This window comes from Abramis brama (genome assembly GCF_963993115.1).
Source record: "Abramis brama genome assembly, chromosome: 3".
Lineage (NCBI taxonomy): Eukaryota > Metazoa > Chordata > Actinopteri > Cypriniformes > Leuciscidae > Abramis > Abramis brama.
The window spans coordinates 41,981,962-42,007,498 of NC_139965.1; the positions used below are offsets into that span (position 1 = coordinate 41,981,962).

At 38.2% G+C, this 25,537-nt stretch overlaps 1 protein-coding gene across 3 annotated transcripts in view; it reads right to left on the reverse strand.

The window, feature by feature from the left end:
• Positions 1-24,063, reverse strand: part of rbpjb (recombination signal binding protein for immunoglobulin kappa J region b) — a 56,764-nt gene extending 32,701 nt beyond the window's left edge. For all 3 annotated transcript variants that reach the window (XR_014605321.1, XR_014605322.1, XM_084108152.1), the window contains exon 1: positions 23,919-24,063. Coding sequence is in view for 1 of the 3 variants with exons in the window: in XM_084108152.1 (XP_083964278.1) it covers positions 23,919-23,938 (20 nt within the window). In the remaining 2 variants the exon portion in view is untranslated. The remainder of the gene's footprint in view (positions 1-23,918) is intronic.
• Between the last annotated feature and the right edge of the window lie 1,474 nt (positions 24,064-25,537).

Below are 25,537 nucleotides of genomic sequence, written 5' to 3' on the forward strand. Positions count from 1 at the left end.
GGCGAGTTTGTGTCCTTTTTGAGGCCTGAAAGCCCCATTCACGTGTTCCATGAAAAGGAGAAGTTATAGGAACAACATTAAGGTGAATAAATAATGACAGAATGATAATTTTTCTGTAAGCTATTCCTATGACAGCATGCAGCCATGCAATAGAAAGACAGCTGAGAAAATGAATGAATGGTGCTTCAGATGAGAAACTATGGACCCTGTTTATAGGCTGTGATGACACATTACCACTGATATTAACTTCACAAATCTAGTAAAGTTTTTTTTTTATAATGGAATAAACATTTACATATTGTGTTATATTACCATGTCAGTAAATGACACACACACACACAAAAAAAAGGAATTAACACTGCTGTGAGAGTGTTTCTAATACAACGGATGAGGGAGTGATGGCAAATTTGACATGTTTCTCTCTTCTGACCAACGTAATCAATCTTTCTATATCTTTTTCTTCTTTTGGAAAGTCTACTGGAGCAAATGGAAATACAAAAATGATATTTGCCGCCGTCTCCCGTTCACCGCTATGGAAGTTTACCCAACCATGACGACTTCCGCTTTTGAGAACCCTGGAAATGTGAAAAGTATCCATTGATGAAAAGGAATGCTGAAATACTGCTCTCTCCAGGTATATTATACTCCTTAGTTTAAATAGAATGTGGAAATGGTCATTAAACATTAAAATGTGACTGTTAATGACAAAAAAACTCAGATAGGCAGAACATGACCTCTTTAAAGGGACACTCCACCCATTTGCATTAAGCTTTGCATTGTTAGAAACCCAGTCATACTGTTGAATGGTCGTGCAACACTCTCTCATTTTCCCCTGAGACGGGAGAAATCCATTATTTACCTCTTACACTTCCTCCTACAATGACGCAAAAATCGTCATTTTGCGTCATTGTAGGAGGAAGTGTAAGAGGGGGGGATTTCTGTTGAGACTACAGACACTCGTTCCTCATCTTTCCCAGGGGGCGGGACCCGCTCACGCTACAGACCTATTACAGATCAGTGGGTGGGACTTTACTCTCTGAAACTGAAAGCAATATCCTCCATCTTGTTTGAAGCTAAGCTAACAGGCGCTGTGGAGACAGATGTAAAGTTATGACAATAGCGGAGGAGAGTGCTCAATATGATATAGAAGAAGATGATTTCGGAAGTCTGATGCTTGAATCAGGTGTTTGTGGCTACCTTTACAAGCCGCATTATAGCGAAGAGCAGCCGAGGCAGAAGACCTGCCTGCCGCGGACGAGGAGCCCGGACTGGCTCAAGTTAGGACGGACTGGTGGCGCCGGTGATCTCACTATGCAACTACGAACCGCTACGAACACAGAGATAGTTGTCTGCGACAAAGAATTTCAACGATGACAATTTCTCCTGGACGAAATCTCTGAATCAGACGAGGACACGGACGTTTGTGTTGTGAACTATCCTAGTTTCGCACCGCATATGTTCTGACTGAACATCCAGGTACCATGCAATAATTCACCTTTTCGAAAGAAATACAAACGAGGAGTAATGCACTAATGAGTTCGCCAACTAACTAGACATTTTGTGTGAAATGAATTTCAAGCTCTGGTGGTAGCTAGCCTTGTAGACGGAAGAGTGATTTCTCTTATAGGCAGATATGCGCTGTTCTGGATTAGTGGGAGTGGCTTGCGGAGCTGTGCAATGTGGTGCATTGTGGGAGTTGTTGTCTTTCATACAAATGCGTCCTGAAGTTATTTTTTGTCTTTCCTCGGTCACGAAGGCACCAAATTCAAAATTTATTTTACATTTCGACTACATATATGACCCACTTTAAATAAAAAACAATGTTCAAATGGGTGGAATGCCCCTTTAAAGTAGCATTGAAATCAAAGCAGCGACAGATCATTTCCGTATCGTGACGCATGCATGGCTGAATCGCTCGCAATAAAATGTATAACATTAATAAAATAAAATAATTTATTTCATTGGGGGAATACAAGCAAAGCAACAACACACACACAAAAAAACTATTACGTTTAAGAAGAATGATGCCGGTGACATTTCCCCTTTCAAATGCTTGCAAGCTGGGCTCAATAGAGGAAAAGGAAGTGCTGTCAGAATTGTTTTTAATCTGTTTTTCTGCACATTATCAATTTTTTGCTTCCTTCCCTCCATCCTTCCGCTCCTTTCACTCCTGTATGTTCCATGACAGCACACAAGTAGAAGTTCCTCTATTGCTCAAGGTCGACTGAATCAATGAAGTATCACTCTCGCTTCTGTGTTAGTCGACTTACAAACGCATATGACATTTCTTCAGTCTGTGGTTTATTTTGCTTGCTTTATTTGTGGAGTAAATGTGATTCTGGTGTTAACCTACATAGATAAGCTCAAAGGTGACCTATATTTCATTACAGTGAACAGAGATGTGGTCTATGCACTTTGCATTACTTTGATGTAGGATGTCAAAAGTAGTGATACTTCAGTACCAGTACTTCTGTAAGTTTTTCTAAAATAATGATAAAATAATTATTTTTTATACATCAAAAAAATTGATCATTGGATGGCCCTCCACTGTAAATGCAAATGTACAAACTTTTTTTTTTTTTTAACAAATAAATGCAGGATTTTGTGAGCATAAGAGACTTCCTTCAAAATGTTAAAAAAAAAAAATAATAATGTAAAAATGTACAAAAATGTACAAAAAAAAGAGAAAAATTCACTGTTTGGATGTAAATTGATGCACCTACTTTTGAAAATTGATAAATTGAAAAAACTTTTGAAAATTGATAAATTGATAAATTGATTGAAACAGTTATTTCCATCAAGAGGTGCATCCATTTTTGGTCAAGATCTTGTACTGACAATGCAAGAGTAAGTCTACTCCAGCACATCCCAAAGACTTTCAATGAATTTAAGGTCTGGACTCAGAGGTGCCAATTCATGTGTGAAAATAATTCTCCCAACCATTCTTTCACAGTTTGAGCCTGATGAATCTTTACATTGTCATCCTGGAATATGGCCATGATGCGTCTTCCAACATGGTTGTTTAAGAAATAAAAAGCTACACACTCCATTGATTAGGTTTAGAAGAACTGTTACCCAACATACATGCTAGAAACATAATAATCACAGCAATGATCCAGTCATAGACCCTTAAAAAATAGGCAGTGTGTCTGTGAATATGCCAATACTTTAACTAGGATGGCTGCATGCCATTGTTCAAACTTAATCTGTTGATTTTTATTATTATGCAATTTTCAAGGGCAAATTAGTCTGAAACGGTTGGTTCGAAGATTTAGTTTCTTCCTTTCCACGAGCCTACTATGCTCTGATTGGTCAGACGGCCCAGTCAGATGAGATTGGTCTACTGCTTACAGCATGTCTCGGAAATGAAAGACATCTGAATCTCAGCTCTGGAGGCTTCCTCAGCTTGATACAGTGAACAGTAACAACGACAATGGCGTCGGTTTTACCATACCAATTCCAGCGCGTGTCCTCGCCCTTTTGAAGTGCATTCAAAGTGGATCTGAAGCGCTGAAAACAGCATCTTCTTGACATGACATGAACCAAACTCTTTCAGTCCTCAGCTACAATTACAATGTTTGAGGGCGCGACAAAATAGGCATTATTCACGGGTAGCCAATGAACGCCATAGGCTGGCATCATGCGAATTAGTTACATTGTTATGTAGGTATGTAAGAGGAAGTGAGATTGAAATTGCTGATGACTTGTTTCGAAATCGATTCTTTCTTTTAGCAGACAATAATAGGACAGCCCTACTTTGATGGTATTTGACAGAGCCACTGACCTCAGTGCTGCCTTCATATATCCCAAGGTCATTAACCTCATAAAAAAGGCCTCCTGGAGTCATGATAGGTGCTGACGAACTAAATGTCTTTATTAAGTAGTGCAAAAAGAAGTATTGACTCCCTGTTTTCCAAAAGGAAGTGTGGATGATGTAATGGTTTCATCAGCCAGAGCAGCAGGGAGGGTATTTCTTACATCAATAAAGAGTAAATCAGTCCTCAGTGGGGATTTTAATTTAGACTCTGCAGGCGGCCACAGATTTCACAGCAACATGATGGATGTGCCTGGAGCAAAATTTCAGAGAAAGAAATGATAATTGACCACTAGACACTAATATAAAAAAGAGGACATTGTTAATCTGCTCACAACAGAATTTTATTTTAAAATCTTGTCAGTTTAAAAATAGTAAATTCCCTTTTTCCAAAAGCATAATCCATTATATGTGAAAAATGTCCCATAAACCTCTGGATTGTGCTGCCTGATGAAACATTGAGAGAGAAAACTTAAGATCAAGCTATGCTTGGATACATCTCATTTAGTAGATTGTTTTTGGACTTCCCCAGACAGCCTCATGACAGCATGAATGACAGCTGAGCATATTTTCCCTTGTCTTTGAAAAACCACACGCCACAGTGACAGAAATGGGAACTGAGATTCCTTAACCAACTGAAATCTACAGACGGGTGAATGTGTAAAACCTGAAGCAACAAATGCACGCACACCAACACGTCTATGAAAGAAACACAGTGTTCTGTCCTAATAAAACATGAAGTGGTTGAAAATGGAAAATAAATCACTTTCAATTAGATTCTGTCACCATCAAAAGGGGAATTTACCCTTGCTCACCGCAGTCTTACTGAACTGTCACGAGAAGACCAAGTAAATACCCTCCAAGATGTGTTCAAAATCTGATCAAGAACAGAAGATCAGTGGAGATACGTTTATGTAGAAATGAATTTGCAAACACAATCAGATATGAATACGATCAATCAACATACATGACGTTTCCTTACGCACACATTCACATGTTAGCAGAATTAACCACACTTTTCACAATCTGATAAATGCCAGAACTGCTAAATGTTATCAAAAAACTAGCAGCATTTATAGCATTTATCCGTTATATCATAATCCTACTGACTGAATGTGCAGAAAACCAACCGAGATGTACGAGGAGTGACTAAAGCCCCGCAGTTTTACATCATCAATGCGGGACACGTTCGGTGACTCTGAGCTGCATTTACATGTGGGATAGAAATGGTGGCCATGCCAGCAAACAAAAACAATCTCTAGCGCTAATTTTGATCAAGGCGTTTCTTGAAAAGAAAACGAAGAAGAAGAAGCAAAAAGCGAAGACGTGTCGTGTGTGTCTGTGGAGCAAGTGGTGGTTTGTTGTTGTCCCACAAAGTGCGTCATCAGGTTCGGTTCTCCCATTGGTTTTTGATTTAATGGTCATCGTTGGAGAAGTCACACTGCAGGACTGCGCCTCAAAACTTCCGACACCGCCTGAATTTCGTCTGAGGTCAAATTTGATCGCAATGGTCATTCATTGGCTGCAACATGTCAAACTAGTGATCAAAGTCTTAAGATTTTGACCCAGGATCAGAGGAATCTTTTAAGATTCTCAAAATGTGTCTCAGATGGCCAAATCATGTCCAAAATCGTAAAGTGTGTACTCAGATTAACACGCTCAAACAAGCACACTGTACGTGATGTACACTGTACACAGAACATGATGTTGAAACCACGTTTCTCAAGAGCAGCAAACTTCGACTGTTTGATTTTCTCTTTTTCTTCCTCCCTTCCCCCCCTATTTGTACTGTTTTTCGTTTACTTCTATCTATTTACTTTTCATTTGGTCTCTCTTGGACACCGTTTAAACAATACTGACTGTTTCTCCTATTATGTCAAAGCTGGGTTACTCAACTAACTTTGAGTGAAATTTGACTAAATATTATGTTCAACAATTTTGTGTTCAGCCAAACTGTATTATATAAATTGCATACAGATAAGTCTTGTCCATACTGTTTTCCAGATATTAGAGGCATCAGGTACTGAAAACCCCTTTCTGGGTTTGGACAAACATAAACATCCCAAAAAAGAGAAAGAGCACAGCATATGACTGTGTTGACAATATAAAAGTGTCTTGGTATCTGGCACGCATCTCATCTCCCTAACATAACAACCGGCAACAACTGAACATCGGTATGGATAGCTGTAGGGCCACAGGCAGTGACATCATCAAAAACAGACAGGAGAGGATTAAAAGTGCAGATACCATTTCAACGCCTGTGGGGTTTTCTAACTGAGCTATCCACTGTTACCACTGCTCTATTCACAGCGTGGACGTGCATAGTTCAGGAAAACAGAGAAGTCCTGAAGTCATTCCAAATGGAATGAGTCACAAGATGTGAAGGCTACAGTCTTTTATTAAACGGCTGTGCAATATGTTGTACTGATAACAATAAAAACAAAATATGTTCTTTGTGCACCTGAATTGGCTTAAAAAAAACAGAGAGGGAAACACTTAACACTGAAATTAAGCTCTGAACTAGGAGCCCTTGAGGTCCACTGTCCTGCAGAGTTTTGCTCCAACCCTAATCAAACACACCTGAACAAGCTAATAGGAAAGTGAGTTTGATCAATGGCTGCGTTTACACTTGGCATTAACATGCGACCTGATTCCGGATGTTGTCCACATACACATTGAAAAGAAAAGTGTAAACGCGCTTCTGATCGGAATGTTATCCGGTCAGCGTGTCGAGGTTCGGAGGTAGCCGAGGACGCATTGTGATCGGATCTCAGTGTAATGTAAACGCAATCCAGCCATCGTGTTTGCATTCACAGGTGGACGTCACACAAAAACCCGCCCACTGTCATTATTCCCCTCCTCTCTCCGGAACTGAGAGCTGTGTGGTTTTGCGATACAGTCGAGTGCGAAGTACAACACAAATATGCTGAAATGTTTGCTTTCGCACCCTAAAATTGCAGAACCATTCATTTTCTGTAAAGAACACGCATTTTTCCCACCACAGTCGGCAACATTCTCGGATACGTTTCTCTGTACCGTTTCCATTACGGAATCTATCCACATTATTAGTAGGCTACTAGCAGCCTCTTTATCCTCCTCATTTCGCGAGATTTGTAAAATGCACAAATCTGCACAAAAAAAGGAGCCATCTTTTTTTTTTCTCGTCAATGCGAGATCCGATCTGTTATCCAGATACAGAAGCCACTTGAGGACAGGTGTAAACGCACCGTGTCCTGATTGGCTTATGATCCGATCTGCTTGATTGGATCATGGCGATCGCATGTTAATGCCAAGTGTAAACGCAGCCAATGCTGGAGAACTAAACTCTGCAGGAAAGTGGACTGCATCACCTCGAGGGCCAGAGTTGAGAACCCTGCTCTGATTTATCAATGTCACGACTGTGATGACATTATCAACATTGCAAATCTGATAAAGTTTTTTTTTTTTTTTTTTTTTTTAATACACATTTAAAACATTTATAAATTGTGTTATATTACCTTTAGGAATGCACCGATATGAAAAGGCCGATACCGATAATTCTTTATATTTGAAAGCAGATAACCGAAAACCGATATTGGCCCATAAATCACAACTTTCACCATTAAAAGCCATGTCCTAAGCACACAATTATATATTATATCTCATTATAGTTTTATGTAGCCTATATGACAGCACATGTTGCACTTAAAGCAGTGATCTCAAACTCAATTCCTGGAGGGCCACAGCTCTGCACAGTTTAGCTCCAACCAGCTCCAACTCACACCTGCAAGGAAGTTTCTAGTAATCCTGAAGACCTTGATTAGCTGGATCAGGTGTGTTTGATTAGGGTTGGAACAAAACTGTGCAGAGCTGTGGCCCTCCAGGAACTGAGTTTGAGATCACTGACTTAAAGGGATGGTTCAAAATAAAATCAACCTAGGGTCCTTTGCACCATGACATCGAGCCAAACACCCTGCCAGAAGCCTTTTTTCCCTTGGTTGAACATTTTTAAAGTTAGAGCTTATTTCGAGATATCAGCCGGATGGCTTAGTGCAGGCGCTAATGGATCCAAGGATGTATCTCGTAAATTACCCCACTAATAATGCCCAGAATGGTACCAAATTTCTTCAGTAGTACAAATAGGTTCTGTACTCATAAAACGAGGCATTGGAAAGTTTGTAAGTACATCAGGAGTTTATTTAAATAACACTTGCCTGACGGCTCATGCTACTGCTAACCCGTTGTTGAGTTGAGAAAAGCACGTAAAAGTCCTGACAGAAAGCGATGCATAAGGATGTAGTGTAGGGGGCCAAATTTTCTTATTGGGCCAATAACAATAACGTATCTTAACATATATCGGCCGATACCGATATGGTGGCCGATATATCATCTATCTTTAATTACCTTGTCAGTTAATGACAAAAAATATATCAACACTGCTATGAGTATATATTGCCGTCTGACTGACGTAATCAATCTCTCTATATTTTTTCCCTAATTTGGAAAATCATCACTGATTTTTTTCTTCTTTTGCTATTGGAGCAAAATACTAAAAATATATTTGCTGTCGTCTCCATTCACCGCTATAGAAGTTTACCCAACTCCTTTCATGTGCAAATGTACTCGCACCCTAATCTCACAGTATCAGTTGAGCTGCACGTTCACAAAATGTCAGACTGCACTAAAAATAAAAAGATGTACTGAACGCGCACAGACAGATTTTGCATGTGTAATCGGCTGCACGCCACGCACACATACAAGACCATTGGTGGCAATGATCATCAGTTAGGGGGGAAACGCCGTGAAAGTGATTCCAACAATATCGTTTTGTGTCGCTATCCACCTTCTTTCAACATAAAAGTCCACTGCTGACTATTTAATTCAATGTTTTGAATAGACTTTTGCTCTCATTCACTTCCAGTTATTTTAGCTGCACAAAAATAATCTGTTATGCTGCTTAATGTTGCATAATGTTATTTTAAATTTAAAAACTGGTTCGTATGCAAATAGTTTTACAGTAGTTTACTGCACTTTGTTATTCTTCTAGTTAATGAATTTGAAGTCTCATACATTCACAGAAAATAGCTTTCACATTGAAAATAAGGTGGATAGTTGTGATGTGGAATCTGTAATTGTCTTAGAGTTATTTTCAAGACTTTATGGTTAGGGGGAACTATTTTAACATTAAAAGATAAATCGCACATGTCATCTTTAAGAAAATGAATTCCTCTTTGAAAAAGCTAACAAGCACTAACCACAATGATGATTCATCTTTCACATTTAATTGTGTGTGTGTGTGTGTGTGTGTGTGTGTGTGTGTGTGTGTGTGTGTGTGTGTGTGTGTGTGTGTGTGTGTGTGTGTGTGTGTGTGTGTGTGTGTGTCCTATCTATCATGAGTTCCCCTTAGGGCAGACAGATAGATTTCTGCGTTCTAAACCCCACGACTACATTTACAGCATCTTCTTATTGAGAAATACCATCTTCCTGAAGTCACAGCAACAATAGTCACACCACACCAGCACTACTGGACAACCTTGTGTGCCGGCAGGACCAGAGGCAAACAACCCCGTCTATAGAGATCTGACACATGATACTCTCATCTAAGAACCTGGCAACACATTAAAAGTTTATACACAATCACGTCTCATTTGAATTCATTTCCACTCTTCATTTTCAATTGAACACGCACGCCACTACAATTTGATGCCGAGTGCTGAAATAAATATGACGGAGGCCGATGCAAAACACCAGTGGTGTACCACAGCCCAAATGCGAGGAATTAGCCAAATCAGCAAAGTGTGTTGTGAATCATCTCCATTCAGTGTCTGCTTTGCTCCTTCCTCTACCAAGACCAGCTTCAAGCCAGTTTGAACATATGGATTAACTTTACCTTTTATAGCGGCACCGACCATTAGTTCATTCAGAATTAATGTGCTGTTAACAGAGTTAGCCATGAGCAAGCAGTTAGTTAACGCTCAGTTGAGGTTTCCATTTCCTTCCTACCGAGTCATTACACGATATGGAGAGCTGAAAGATATTAACTTGTGGAAATCATCTGAGTCGAGTTAGCGGTTACCTCAAATTACCGAATTATGCTGACCTTTTGACAGCACCTAACAGTGAGCCGAGGGCTTTCCTAAATCTTTCAGTATGTGCTTCGTAGACTACAGCATTTGGCGAAACTTGTCGCTGGGAGAGGCCCGAGCTGTGCCAACATGTATCGGCCCAGGAGCCAACCATCACATTAGTGAGGATACGAGACTCTGAACAAACATTCTCACAACCCTCCCTGTTTGCCAAGCCTCCAAGGAAATCTGGATTGCACATAAAGAAAGAGAGGGAATAACGGGAGAAATCCAAGACTAAACGAGAAAGAGAGAGGAAATTATGGGAAAGGTCTAAAAAGGGGTTAATGGTGGTAAAACTGAACGACTAACCGTGAGCGAGCCAAACCCGACCATATGCTTTCCTTCAGACGTTCCATACGTACAGGAATAAAGTTCTTTTTGTTGGGACAAGTTCATCTGATTAATGTTATTCTGACTGGGCAAGGATGGCTCATATTGGGCAGTGTGGCAAGTGCCATGACTGGATAATATCAGTTTGACATGTGGCTGATCCGTTTGGAAGAATCTTGAGGTCAGCTCTGAAAACGGCCCATTAATTGATGGGTCAATAGTGTACATGATGAAGAAATGGAAAAATCTTTTAAAAATCGATTTTAAAACGTGTGTCAAGTTGACTTAATGATGTCATGTGACTAAAAATGTCATGTGGTGAGACCATCAAGTAAAAGGAGATTGTATATTTTCTTACAGCTTTAATACATGTGAGTGAACATCTTTATTATGGTGGAAAAATGTTTTTAAATATATATTTTTTTAAATACGTAAAACGCAAAACGTAAATCATAAAAACATAAATTATCTGTTATTTTTTAATAGAGACTTTTTGACCTCAGTTTGGAATAATCCTAATAAGTCAGCTCTGAAAATGACTTATCAATAGATGGGTCAATGACATATAAATGTCCACAATAAAGAAATAGAAATGTCTTTTAAAAAATCTAGTTATTAGAAACGTATTCTTTGTGTTCATGTTTTATATGGTTTTGAAAAAACTTTGTAATTTTCAAAAAACGTTTTAATTTATCATGTGGCTAAGTAAAAAGTAATGATATATCATCCTTTACAGCTTAATAATTAAAAAAAAAAAGTTTAAATGTATTTTTTACAAATATGATCAATATATCATAAATATTAAGTTTTCTTGACCTTGACTCACATTAATGAGAGTCAAAATAAATGATCATGCCAAAATATTTATTTTTTAAACCATTGTGATATGAAGAAATGTCCGTTATGCCCCCACCCAAAAATATTAATAGTAATTCAGAAATCATAACATGCTCAAAGAGGAGCATTCAAGTCATTTTATGTGTGACTATCCAATGCAGTTATGAATAAATTAATAGAACATTATGTCATTGGACCATTTCTTTGACATGTGGCTGATCTGTTTGGAGTAATCCTGAGGTCAATCTGAAAACGGCGCATTAATGGTAAGTCTCTGTCGTCACTCTTGTCAAAACTTTAAGAAGTTACATAATCAAAGTAGCAAGTAAAGGAGATCAAGTCATACGCAGGACCCTATTTTAAGAGAAGGGTGCTATTGAGACGTGGCCCTAATGCCTGCCCTTAAACGCCCCTGCCAACAGCACAAGGGAGGGGCTTTTTTTTGGAAGAGGGACAGCTCTGGTTTGGTTGTTAGGTTGGGCCGAGTTGGGTCGCCTCGGGCAAGGCGCATATGGCTGAGCTCACAACGGCAGCTCTTTCTTTGACATGGGGATATTTTAATGACAGGGAAAGAGTCAAAGAAAACCTCCCTCTTTCTCCTTCTGACCACTTCCAACATCAAGCAGAGCCCATAGAATATCCATATGGGACTTTCTGGAGAGCAGTTTCGCAGCTGGTCGTTCGCCTAAAACAATCGTTCAAGCTCATGCGTTTACACGCAAACTCGCTCATCTCCGCGTGTGTACGCTTTTAGTTCAACTTAGACACACCAGAAGAGAAAAAACAACAACATTCCCTTAAACGTCTGGAAGAAATGGTCTTGTTTGCCTCATGCTTCAACCAGAGCTAAACCACACTAAGGGGAAGAAAAGAAAAGGACACTGACGTCCTATCGGTATTGGGTCATGGTGTATTTCACTGGAGGTTCTCTGACTGGCAGTCGTATCCTGGCGTTCACATTCAGGATGCGAGCTTGTGCAAATACTGAGATTGCGCTGCCGGATTCGTTTTAATCCAAGTCCCACAACTATAGCTGAAAGAAAATCACAGGCCTTACTCATCACTTAGAGGAAGCTTTTCGGCCAAAGAAACTTCAAGTACACTAATTGCAGGAGCCTAAAACCCCGGAACAACCTGAGGTGAAGCGTCTACCTCTACCAGCGAGGAACATTTGCAATGCAGGACACTAAAGAGCTTTCCAAAAGAGGTTTCCCTAACCTGGGACTGAACCTCTGACCTTTGTGTTCTCACTTGTGTTTCTTAATCATTGGGCCAACAGTTTCCCCTTTACAAAACATGGAAGTGCTTAAAATAACAGTTCTTCTTCATATAATATTTCTAGTTTTCATTCTGACTGATGGAAAGTGGACAGGATAGCGCATGAACAAGACTTAGGACAGGACATATAAAATTAGAAATTAATGCTTGTGGCACTGAAAGAATAACATGAATCTATATTCTTAAAATGCATTTTTGTTTTAAAGTTATTAAGTGAATAACTTAAAGTTATTACAAGTTATTACATGGCATCACAATCAATAAAAAAATATAAAAAAAAGTCAAATGTGTCAAGTATTCTCATAAGCAATACACAACCGTCCAACAGTTTTGGATTTTTTTTAAATGTTTTTGAAAGAAGTCTCTTATGCTCACCAAGGATGCATTTTTTTTTTTTTTTAACAGACAGAAAAAAACCTGTAATATTGTGAAATATTACAATTAAAAGTAACTGTTTTCTATTTTAGTATATTTTAAAATGTAATTTATTCCTGAGATGGCAATGCTAAATTTTCAGCAACATTACTCCAGTCTTCAGCGTCACATGATCCTTCAGAAATGTTGAAATAGTTGTGTTGCTTAATACAGGATACATTTTTTATCTAATTTATTCTTTGATGAATAGAAAGTTCAAAAGAACAGCATCTTTTGGAAATAGAAATATTTTGTGACATTATTTATAAATGACTTTACTGTCACTTTTGATCAATTTCACGCAACCTTGCTGAATAATTCGTGAAAATAAAATGACCATGTGACCTCCAGCAATAAAGTCAATGTGATTATAAAAACACATAATGGCATTTTTTTGTTTGAGGGTCAAGTCCAAACTATTTTTTGTGGGAATCTGTTATTCGGAAGTTAACGGGGGGCTCAGGGCATCCAGTAAAGCACTGATGATGTCAGACTGTGCCGTAATATTGCAAGCATTTCAAATCTTCAGCTCAAGATGTGACTATTGTGTGGGCTGACCAACACAATAGCTGTTTCCACAGACAGATGCGAGGAAAAAGAAAAGAAAAAAAAACAGTTCAAAAACTTTGTGACCTTAAGCTCATTTTGCAATCTGTAGCTGGGTGAGGGGTTATAAGGTCCAAAAGACAGGAAGGTGTCGCAGTGATGTGTTGCCTACACATGTCAGCTCTAACTCACTGTCTGGTTTCTCTATGCGTGGTTGTATCAGCAGAGGAAACGCACACATTCAGAGCTACTCTTTGTTCCTCTTTCAGCTTCCTAACACTCGCTTTCCTTCACTCAAGTCCAATTCTGACTGAAGGAGTTCTTGAAAGGGACAATCCCACCTAATGTCACATACATCAATCCTTCTCTGAAAGAGGCAAGCTAATTCGAAAATTATAATTCACTACCTTCACACAAGATAAATTAACGTCCGATAACGATATTTAAAAAAAATGCCTAATATCGGTCGATAATATATCGGCCTTGGCGAATTATCGGTCGGCCACTAAAAAATTCTTCAAATTTGTCAGCAAAGGAAGAATCCCATCGTTGGCCAGAATGCCATGCATTGTAAAGATTGTTTGGCCAATGTGTCAGAAGCGGGACTTTTAATTTGATGGCACTGAGAACGCAGAAACGCATGTTTCTGAAGTGTGGATTTGTAGCCTGAATATAAACACGTGTATTTTGTGATTGACAGCCCGTCCGTGCGAATTGAATGCGGACAGGAGAGTTAAGCTTCACTGGAGATGCAAGATCGCTAAACTTTAAACCTTTGATTTCAAACTATGCTGCGCTTTGTCCAGTTGCCCAACATGTCATATTCATGTCGTTTTCACTGTGTGCTTATGTAAAATTTGTGTCTTCTTGTCTTTATTTGAAGAAATATGATCCCCAGTGCGGCCTACCGGATTACTGAGTGCCCAGTTGGTGACAGTGTTTACTTTCTTTCTTTTTTCTTTTGTACAATTTCTTTATTTGTGAAAAATACTGTAATAGGATTACAGAATTAAGAAGTCTACATCTTTCTTAAAGGGATACTCCACTTTTTTTGGAAATAGGCTCATTTTACAACTCCCCCAGAGTTAAACAGTTGGGTTTTACCGTTTTCGAATCCATTCAGCCGATCTCCGGGTCTGGCGGTACCACTTTTAGCATAACTTAGCATAGATCATTGAATCGGACAAGACCATTAGCATCTCTCTCAAAAAAATGACCAAAGAGTTTCGATATTTTTCCTATTTAAAACTTGACTCTTCTGTAGTTACATCGTGTACTAAGACCGACGGAAAATGTAAAGTTGCGATTTTCTAGGCTGATATGGCTAGGAACTATACTCTCATTCCTGCGTAATAATCAAGAAACTTTGCTGCCGTACCATGAGTCCAGCAGGCATAATGATATGACGCAGCACCTGAAAATAGGTCTAATAGGTTAGACAACCTTAGTCCCGGTCACACTGGAAGTTACCGAGCTGGGGACTATTTTCAGGCGCTGTGTCATATCATTACACCTGCTGGACTCATGGTACGGCAGCAAAGTTTCTTGATTATTACGCAGGAATGAGAGTATAGTTCCTAGCCATATCAGCAACTTTACATTTTCCGTCGGTCTTAGTACACGATGTAACTACAGAAGAGTCAAGTTTTAAATAGGAAAAATATCGAAACTCTTTGGTCATTTTTTTGAGAGAGATGCTAATGGTCCTGTCCGATTCAATGATCTATGCTAAGAGTTCGGCTGAATGGATTCGAAAACGGTAAAACTCAACTGTTTAACTCTGGGGGAGTTGTAAAATGTGGAGAATCCCTTTAAGTATATATCTGTTTATTTTTACAGATTAATAAAAAAAAAAAAATTATTTAATTCTAAAATATAAAAAATTAAGTAAAATGCCATTTGCCACCAAAAAAATCAATATCGGTCGACCACTAGTATTTTGTTTCATAAAAATCATAATAGGAATCAAAAATGATAAAGATCAGACTGCCATGTGTCATAAATCTTTGGAAAGCTGTCAACTAATAGAAAACAACAAAACAAAACAGAGTGCAAGTGTCGCAATACTAAAAAGTTACAACTTTTAATATAACACAGCATCATAGCAACAGCACTCATGGCACAAGGTGAAAAAAAAAAAAAAAACAGCGAGATGCATTGTGATGGCAAAAGAAGTCTATCTGATGCATCAACAATTAAAACCTTTTAAAACAACACAGACAGAATGAGAGAAAGCATACTCTGTAAACTGCATTTTTGCTTATTAAGCTACTTGACAAAAACAGGAAATGGCATATTTTCACTTACAGCAGATGGTCCCAATTAAGTCTAACCACAACACAACATGGTGCGAAGATTTTAAAATAATCCTCAAAAACTGACACAATTTAGGCTTAGGTTTATAAAAATATTACAAAACCGTTTGTTGTCAATAATAATAATTAGGCTACATGTTGGAATTATCCGTGAATAACATCGGCCACTGATATATCATTATATTTATGTTTTAGGACGCACTGAAGCATATAAAAATAGACAAGACTGAGTCGCTGTTAGAATATTTCTAACAACCAAGAAATTGTCTCAAAGCAGTAAATTAAAAGAATGACCTGGTAATGAACATATCAACGAAGCACTTCCACTTGCTCATTTGACGACTCTGTCAAAGAAAGATTGTGTTTCTAAAGAACTGACTCATGCAAGATGCAAGGTCATCCAGACCTTGCGATGTCATTCCTTTGCGGTCAACTCCCAAGTGCCAGCCACTTCAAGTGTCTCTTGTCATCCTCCTCAGATCCCTGAGGAACGGCGCTTAGCAGCCTAATAGATGTCCTTGTCCTGGAGAGATGCCGGCCAGGCTGCGCTCCACAGGCTCTCTAAATAGTGTCTTTCTCACTAAAAGTAAAGACCTGGGTAGTAGCGGAACATAGAAATCCACACTGAAATTGGATGACAAGCTGATCAAATGGGGTTGTTGTTGTTTTTTTCAAATGTGGTTAGTGGAATGGAGGATCAAGATAACATTATAGGGGGAAATAAGAAGCTAAATATTAGGAATTCACACAAGCAGACTAACCAATTATTAGTGTCAGAATTTTGTTTTGTTTTTTAAAGAAAATAATTATTTTATTCAGCATGGACACATTAAATTGATCAAAGTGACACTAAAGACTTTTAAATTGTTATAAAAATAATTGATTTCAAATAAATGCTGTTCTTTTGAACTTTCTACTCAAAGAATGCTGAAAAATACATCACAGTTTCCACAAAAAAAAAATATTAAGCGGCACCACAATATTAGATTGATTTCTGAAGACTAAACAAATGAAAATTCAGCTTTGCCATCATACAGGAGTGAATTAAATTTTGAAATATATAAATAGAAAACATTGTACATTATTTCACAATATCATGTTTTTTTACTGTATTTTTTACCGTTTTAAATAAATGCATCCTTGGGTGAGCATAAGAGGCTTGTAAAAAAAAAAAAAAAACATTAGAGACCTTACAGATCTCAAACTTTTAAATGGTACAAGGGGTGTAACAATATCCCACGTCACCATTCGATACATATCACGATACTGAACTCACGATATTATTGCGATACTCCAAGACATATGGTAAAAGGTTAACAAATATTCATGTTTCTGCTGAAAATACAGAATTATTTTAGACGAATATGCTTGCATTGTCACTGACTAGATATTTAATATATTTAAAGTATTTAAAATAATGTAGGCAACTTTTTACTGGTAACATAAGACATTGTCATATAGGCTACATAAGACATTTGGCATTATCAGGACCCACAAATATTCCCCCCTTGCATAATTATACAATATTCAACATTATATAGTAGATTAATGTTACCCTGGAAATCCAGAGATCTCGCGAGAGCACAAGTTGAATTTGCTCAGCGAGTTACTCTGGCGTCGAGTAATGATGCTCATTAAATATGCCCTTGTATCCGAGCTGGTCCAATCACATCGGGTTATCTGAGATAGGCGGGCCAGAGGCGAGCTAAACAGATGACGACAGCGCTGTGACGTCGAAGTCATTAATAAACATTGCAAGATGGCTGTGGATGAACACCAGTTGTTTGAAACGGCTTTGGCCGCTACAATGAACGAGTTAGACTTGGCTTTTTATCTAAAAGAGGAACAGAAGACGGCGCTCGAATCGCTCCTTTGCAAGAAGGACGTTTTTGCTGTTTTGCCGATCGGATACAGCAAGAGTCTAATTTACCAGTTAGCTCCGCTGGTAGCTAAGCGTATGGGGCTTGTTGTGATTGGTTGTAGAGTGTTATCCAATTGCGTGCAGTGAGATTTTCAAATGCATGATTGGTGCCGCCCCTCGAGCTGGTCGATTTTCATTAGTCGATGCCAGACCATTAATCTTTCAGATTTAGGTCTGGATTTCCAGGCTAGATTAATGTAGTGCTGACACTAAAACTCTGAAAACTTTTTCTTAGACAGTAATTTTTATTTTGGGTGAACTATACACAAAACATATTGTCTCTATCCACAATACATTGTTGCATTTTTGTATTGTGATATATTGTGACACAAAATATTGTTACACCCCTAATACTGTAGGCTATATAGAATGATATCAGTTTCAATGACAGATCACTATGTTTAAACTAAATTAATTTACATTAAAAAAAAAAAAAAATCACTTCACATACTTAAATTTTTTTTTTAAATCTTAAACTTAATTTACAAGCAAAACATTTAGCATTTTTCTTATCAATTTATTCATCGATAAATTATCAAAAAAACAAAAACAATCAGCGAATAAACAATCGGTGCATCTCTACTAAATAGCCCATTATTAGTCCATCAAACAGCTCTTTTATTTTTGGGGGTTATAAGTTCCAACACATTCAAGAAATCTGAAATATATCAACAAAACGTCGCTGTCGCTGTGTTCAATTACAAGGGCACACTCTTAAAAACAGCTGGACCACTACAAAGTAAACACTGTCAATCAGTCACTCCACAGTGCTGAGGTCCTTCCCCAAGCCAAAACAAACAATTCATCAACGTGGGGCCATTTTCCTGTCATGGACAATCAGAGGCTTTTTTCTGTCTAGCTTTGTTTCTTTTTCATACAGAGGTTCATGAGGTCCTCAGACACGTTCATGCGTACCTCACTGGTGATAAAACCTATTTTACCCTTAACCAGGCTATCAACGTTCCAGATTAAGCATTTGTCCAGAAACATTCATAACTTCAGGGTAAATTAACTCAGAAATCAAATACAAAACAGTCAAGGCAATCACTTCCATGTTTTCTGAATTAAACATCCTGGATGTTTGAAAAAAAGAAGAAAAAAAACTGCTGACAGTGAAGAAAGCAAAGTTCCCTTGGCTATGCTGTAATCACAACCAACCGGCCAGTGCAAGAATGAGGAAATTCAAGAATAAAAGGGCACCACAAACACCGTAGCACTCGGGCTCTCTTTACCTCATACATTATCCATGCCAAGTCAAACACAATGGGGGATTGGGTTTTTTTTTTTACCCAGTTTTTCATCAAACCACAACAGCAATTTTTTGGCTCTGTATGATAATGCCATTCAGATCCCTACTGACAAAGCTAAGACCATTTCAAATATTCCAAGCTCACACAAGTAAATAAAATCTCTTGCCAATGAAATCAAGACCTTTTTGGCAAAGAGATAAACTTACAAACAAACATATATCCTTAAGGCAACTGACCAGTCAATAAAGAAAGAATGTTTCCAATGGTTTGAAACATTTCCAAAGTTTCATTCAGAGTGACAGTGGATCTTTTTCCACGATCATCAGACTGCACATAACAGTTATTGAATGCAACTCATGGCAAAGGACCAGAACTGATGCTGGGTGCCATGCAGACTCTGAGCCAAAGCTAAATTACTTCGAAATTTGTCGTTTCATCCCCTAAGCTCCTGGTGTGACCACTGAGGAAAGCCCCAGCAGTCTTCGCCACCTCAAATGACCGCATTTCAAACCAAGACCTTTGCAAATAGATGTGAGAACATGTGAAATGTACATGGGCAGCTGTCATAAAAAAAAAAAATGATGCAACAGGCAAGTAAGTTACACTAAGTAGAGAACTTCCTTTTTTTCCTTCCTTCATACACAAGGTCTTGACCGAGTTGGACCGACCACTCATTTAAGGTTAGACTTAGACCACAATAATGATGGCAACTCTGCATTAAGGTGAGAATAACATACGCCATCCAGCTAACAATAACAAGCCTTTCTTTTAATGGCTTACCTTTGCTCATTTTCAAGGCAGGAAGCAAGACAGCATGCATGCTCTCTTTTATGCTACACACCATTTGATTTCTCCTCAGCTCAGACAGGTCACCGAATGCCCCTCCGCTCTTCCCTCAAAACCCCTTTGCTTTCTCCGAGTGTCTTGCCTGCATAATGGGTATAAGGGAAGGAGAGACGCCCCAGGGGAACAGGTCTTTCACGCACACACGTCTACCTGTTTACCAAGGCACACACCTTTCATTGTCCCAAGCGGACAGACTTTATTGTGTCATTATACACTACAGAAAGTGGCTACACTCCAAGTCTACATTGCATATGCTTTAGCAAAGAAAGAATAGAGAGAGAAATTGGTCTGTGTAATGTTAAGTAAAATCTTCTTCCCCGGAGCGTGATACAGGCTGCATTGTGCTGGAGGTGATTCATGCTTTCATCATTCAAGGTGATGCTGGGATTGTTTTTCCTCCACACACACGAAAGATCTTTCTTAAACCAAGGAATTGACAGTTTCCAATGAGCACCACAGCACATTTTCTGGCTAACCTTTCCAAAAGAAACAAAAACACACACACACACACACACACATATATATATATATATATATATGTGTGTGACCCTGGATCACAAAACCAATCATAAGTAGCATGGGTATGCAATAGCCAACAATACATTGTATGAGTCAAAATTAACGATTTTTCTTTTATGCCAAAAATCATGAGGATATTAAGTAAAGATCATGTTCCATGAAGATATTTAGTAAATTTCCTATGCAGCACAACTGCAAACATAAATGGACAACTTTAAAGGTGATTATCTCAATGTTTTGATTTTTTTGCACCCTCAGATTCCAGATTTTAAAATAGTTGAATCTCAGCCAAATATTGTCATATCCTAACAAACCATACATCAATGGAAAGATTATTTATTAAACTTTCAGGTTATGTATACATCTCAATTTCAAAAAATTTACCCATGTGACTGGTTTTGTGGTCCAGGGTCACATATATACACACACACACACATATATATATATACATACATACATACACATATACATATATATATATATACACACACATACACGTTTATACACCGCATATATGTAGGCTGGGCGATATGGCCAAAAAAGATATCTTGATAAAAATGTATAAATGTCAAATCTTTATTTATTTCAAGTTTAAAGGCAGATTTTTGCTCCTGAGTGAACAAAACCTGACAGTTAACTTAGGTTTTAAACTACTCTTTTATTTAGCCAATTTATTTTAGTTTTTCAAAACCATATAAAACCAACATAAATACAAAGAGTACCTTTGAAGAATTAGGCACATTTTAAACTAGATTTTCCCTTCTTTTTATGTATTTATTTATCATTTTGAGAGAACAATTTTTAAGACCCATTAGGTGACAGAGGATGGTGCAAAGTTCAAACATAAAATCTCTACACAGCAAACAGTGTCTTACTGACTGATGAATTATCTACACAATACAGTGGCATTTCTCATATCGAAACTAACTCCACTACTATCGAAAAGGTGATAAACTGATACGCAAGTTGGTACCAGGTGTAAACAAGGATTGAGAAGGATTACTCATGCTTCACACTGAACGAGCAACCGATTGTGTTAGCACACCAGACCCGTGGTCATTAGGCTATACCACCAGCCTCACGTGAGAAGCCCAAGCTTTATCAGGTCAAACAGGGAGCACCACACAAAAGGCTGTGTGCAGTGAACTGTAAAAGACTCGAATCGCTGCAGCCACTGGCATGATGATGCCCTCACACATGCTAACAAACATGCCATCTCTAATTTCATTGGTGGACATCAGCTGGACAGGTGGCCAGTCAACCAGTCGTTGTCAAAACAGCGGCGGTTCAGGTCCGCTGGAAAGCCCCCAAATAAACAGTCTGCCACCACCTCCGCCCCTCGCTCTCTCGCCAAAAAAAGGAAGAGAAAAAAAAAAAACCCAGCCAGGGGATGTCTGTCACCTACTTGGCTGTCTACAAAGATGATGAAAGGTACCAGAGACTCTATCTATATATATATATTATCTCAATGTTTAGATTTTTTTGCACCCTCAGATTCCAGATTTTAAAATAGTTGAATCTCGGCCAAATATTGTCATATCCTAACAAACCATACATCAATGGAAAGATTATTTATTAAACTTTCAGGTTATGTATACATCTCAATTTCAAAAAATTTACCCACAAATATATACACAAAAAATGTATATATTTGTGTTATATATATATACACACACACACACATATATATTTACACATATGTTTTTATATATGTTACCGGCAAAGTGTAAAATCCCGGTATTGTATAGAATGCCTAGGCAATGTAAAGAATTCCTGATGTTTTTTGCAAAAAATACATTACCTAATTCTATACATTACCTAGGCATTCTATAGAATGCCGGATTACACACTTTGCCGGTAACATATACATACAATTCCCTGCGTGACAAAATGTAGTTGACGGGTGCTTTGGTGAGTATCTTTTTGACATGAACGTATCGACTAAAAAATACCTCAAAATTTCTACATCAACATTGCAGCATAAGATTACAGCATAATAATAATATAGTGAATATAAAAAAAACTATTAACAACAGTGACAATAATAATTGAATGGAAAATAGACACTGCAATATATCACTTAACATGTCTAATTTCTCCCCCACTAGTGTCACGAAAATGAATACCAAAAATGACTGTTTTCAAACAGGTTTCCCAAACGCTTCCGCCCTCTGTCATTGGTTGATCGAACAAATTGTCTCAAATGCACACCACTGAACCAATATTGCTGTCTCAGGCTGGACGGGAAACTCAAAAAATGTTTTTAAAGCACCACAACATTTACACTTTTCAAGGAAATCAATAGAATAGCGTAAGGGCTATTCCCACCAGGAAACTACAATGATATTGATAACTATAACGTTTACATAATCGTTCTAATTCTGTAGGAACATAGAAGTCCACACCACAGCTATATCATACAGGAAATCACTTTCACTTTTTTTTTTTCAGGTGATGAAAGATAAAAACATTGACAGCCAATCAGAATGTACCCAAGCTTGTGCATAGCAATTATAATAAACAGAACGGTGGTGTGGACGCTAAAATAGTTATCTTTATTATTGTACTATTGTATGGGCCTTATAGTTAACTAAGTGGGATAGGAGAAACGTTTTGAAGTATTACGAAAAAAATACTTTCTACTAAGTTGTCATTCACAAACAAATGACTCCAATAAGTTGTTTCTTTTAAGGAACCGTTCAGACTCAGAAGTTACCAGTGTGAATCGGTCTAACGAATCGATTACTGAATCAATATCGATTCACTTATTGAACAACACGCTATTTTAAGTGATGTACATCTCGAAACGAAGCAACTTTTGTTTGTGAAACAAGTCTGTAATGCTGATTTCACAAGTCGACGCACAATTAATATCGGCAACAAAAAAAGTAATAATATTTTAATTCGAATATGCATATATAACTAATAATATATCTAGAGAAGGGTTTACTGGATGTCCCCGCTACAGAAACACTGTCTGTCATTATCACACATAATTTGTTCACCGATGTCCCAAAGTGGCACAAGCGAAACACTGCCATGCAAAAGGGTCCTAAACGTTTCCATGCTTCTTTTTCCAGTCTGTGAGCGTCAATGTCCTTAGTTGCACTTGCCATTAAATAATCATTCGTCTGCACCGAGTGAGCGACAGCAGAGCCAGCGGCTCTGTTTAGTAAACAACACTTCACAATCGAGCACATTTCCCCGCAGACAATCAATAAAAACACATCTGACCAACGACAGAGCAACAAAAGCACACATTCAGAGGGGAGGTGTTTTCCACTCCAATCCCAAACGAAACCAAGCCTGAAACAAAGCCACTGTACTGCATTACTATAACCATACAATGTGGCTCTACACCATGCGTACTGGGGGCATTCCGTTAATGGGGATTTCCTAATACAGAGATGTATAAAAAAAAAATCCCAATTATATTTCGGGACGTTGTGTGGTTAGAAAGACTACACAAAACGGTCTGGCTTGGCTCTCCATGCATTGCAGACGCACCGCGACGGGGCTCAATGCAACAACCCCACAACACACGCGCACTACACTCAAAATATAAAAACACACACTCTACATGCTCTTATAAAGAGGCTGAGCGCTATCATTCACAGTGGAAAGGCGGTAAACGTCCATAACGGAAAATAAACCCGCCATGTCTTCATTAAACCCGTTAATTTAAGAGAAAGTGTGTAAGAAGAGCTAAACTCCTGCAGCAGTCCTGAATCTCAGACTTACCCTGTCACAACAGGCGCCATCTTCCACAAACTCTCACCAAAACTCCAAGACTCGCGAGATTCTCTCCCAGACCCTACCAGCCGCCGAGACAACAGAAGCAGACTGGAGATTGAAGGAGCGAGGGAGAGAGAGAAAGGGGGCGGGTGACGAGGACAGTGGAAGGGGGGCAGGGTGAGTGAAAGAAAAGGGCAGACACCACAACAACAGGCGTGGGAAACTCTTCTGATCTCGCGAGAGGAGGAAAACTCTCATCATACAGCTCAGTGAGCGAGGCTCGTGTTATCGCGAGATTGGTGCGAGGCGCCGCGGATGGATGTTTTACGGAGCCGAAACACTGTTTACAAGCTCGTAAATAACCTCTTCGGGCGGAATTGGCAAGGTATTTTGACGTGAAGGCTTGAGATTTCCCAGGCTCTGGGTCTGATAAGGTTTGCTCGCAAGATGCTCATTTAGTTATGGAGCTTGCTATCAAGCCATGAAAATGACTATAGTGTGCAGAAATAGTCACATACAATGTATTCTAAAGGGGGGTTTCAATCTATTAGACCCTCACATATGGTCATTCTGGTGCGTCAAAAATTATTAAATGCCCATGAGGATGCAAAAAAGAAATACCTTTTGTTGTCTGACTTGAACTGGTGCTGGTCCCTCAAGATTCACTCTCAACCTATCTGTTCATTTAAAAAAAAAAATCAGTCTTTGTCTATTTCTTGACATATTTCAGCTTGTGATTCTTATAGGGTCATGTTTCAGGATTCCTTGGCTTAGCAATGTCTCTGAGAACCTGACACCTTGTACTTCTGGAGACTCCAGGTTTGCAGTTCTGAAAAATGGTGGCACTGGAGACTTTAATTAAGGTGAAGAATTAAGTCTGAAACCACCAGGACATTTGCAGTTAACATGCATATTTTCTTCTCAACCTGTTTTTTTGTGACCATGCTGACAGAATCGCTGAGCATTTCACTGTTAAATGGTCACGCCATCATTGAAAAAATTATATAGCATTTATTTTCAAAACCAATTCTCAAGTTGACTTGCCTAATAATTTTGCACATCTGAATATTAGGCGTTTTTCACTTTAAGCCCTCATCAACAATTACATCGCCTATTAATGATTATATTCAATCATAATAGTAATTATTAAGATTGATGTGGTTTTCAATTGGTAAAATCTGCTTGGAAAAAAATACTATCACAATATTAACTTGCCTTATAATTATGTATGCACTGTAAATATATTACTGTGCTGTACTAGATGTATAATATATTTAGATATTTATTAATTTGAATTGATTCAATTCAGTTTATTTGCTTAATGTTGTATTTATTTGATTTATTTAATTATTAGTCATTATTGAATCTTATTTTTTTAAATTTATGCTGTTTCTTTACACTTTTCCACGGACCCCTTAGGACTCCCTTGTGACCTCCTGGGTTTCTTGTTTCTCCTCTAAACAATAGAAAGTAATTAAATATAAGTAGTAAATACAAGAATCTTTTACATGATTCCAGTGTTTAAGGAATAGTTTTGTCATCAGTTTCTCACCTTCTTATTTCCTGTACTGTCTTTCTTTCATGGCATAGCTAGCAGAATGTGCATACTGCTCTTTTACTAAGAA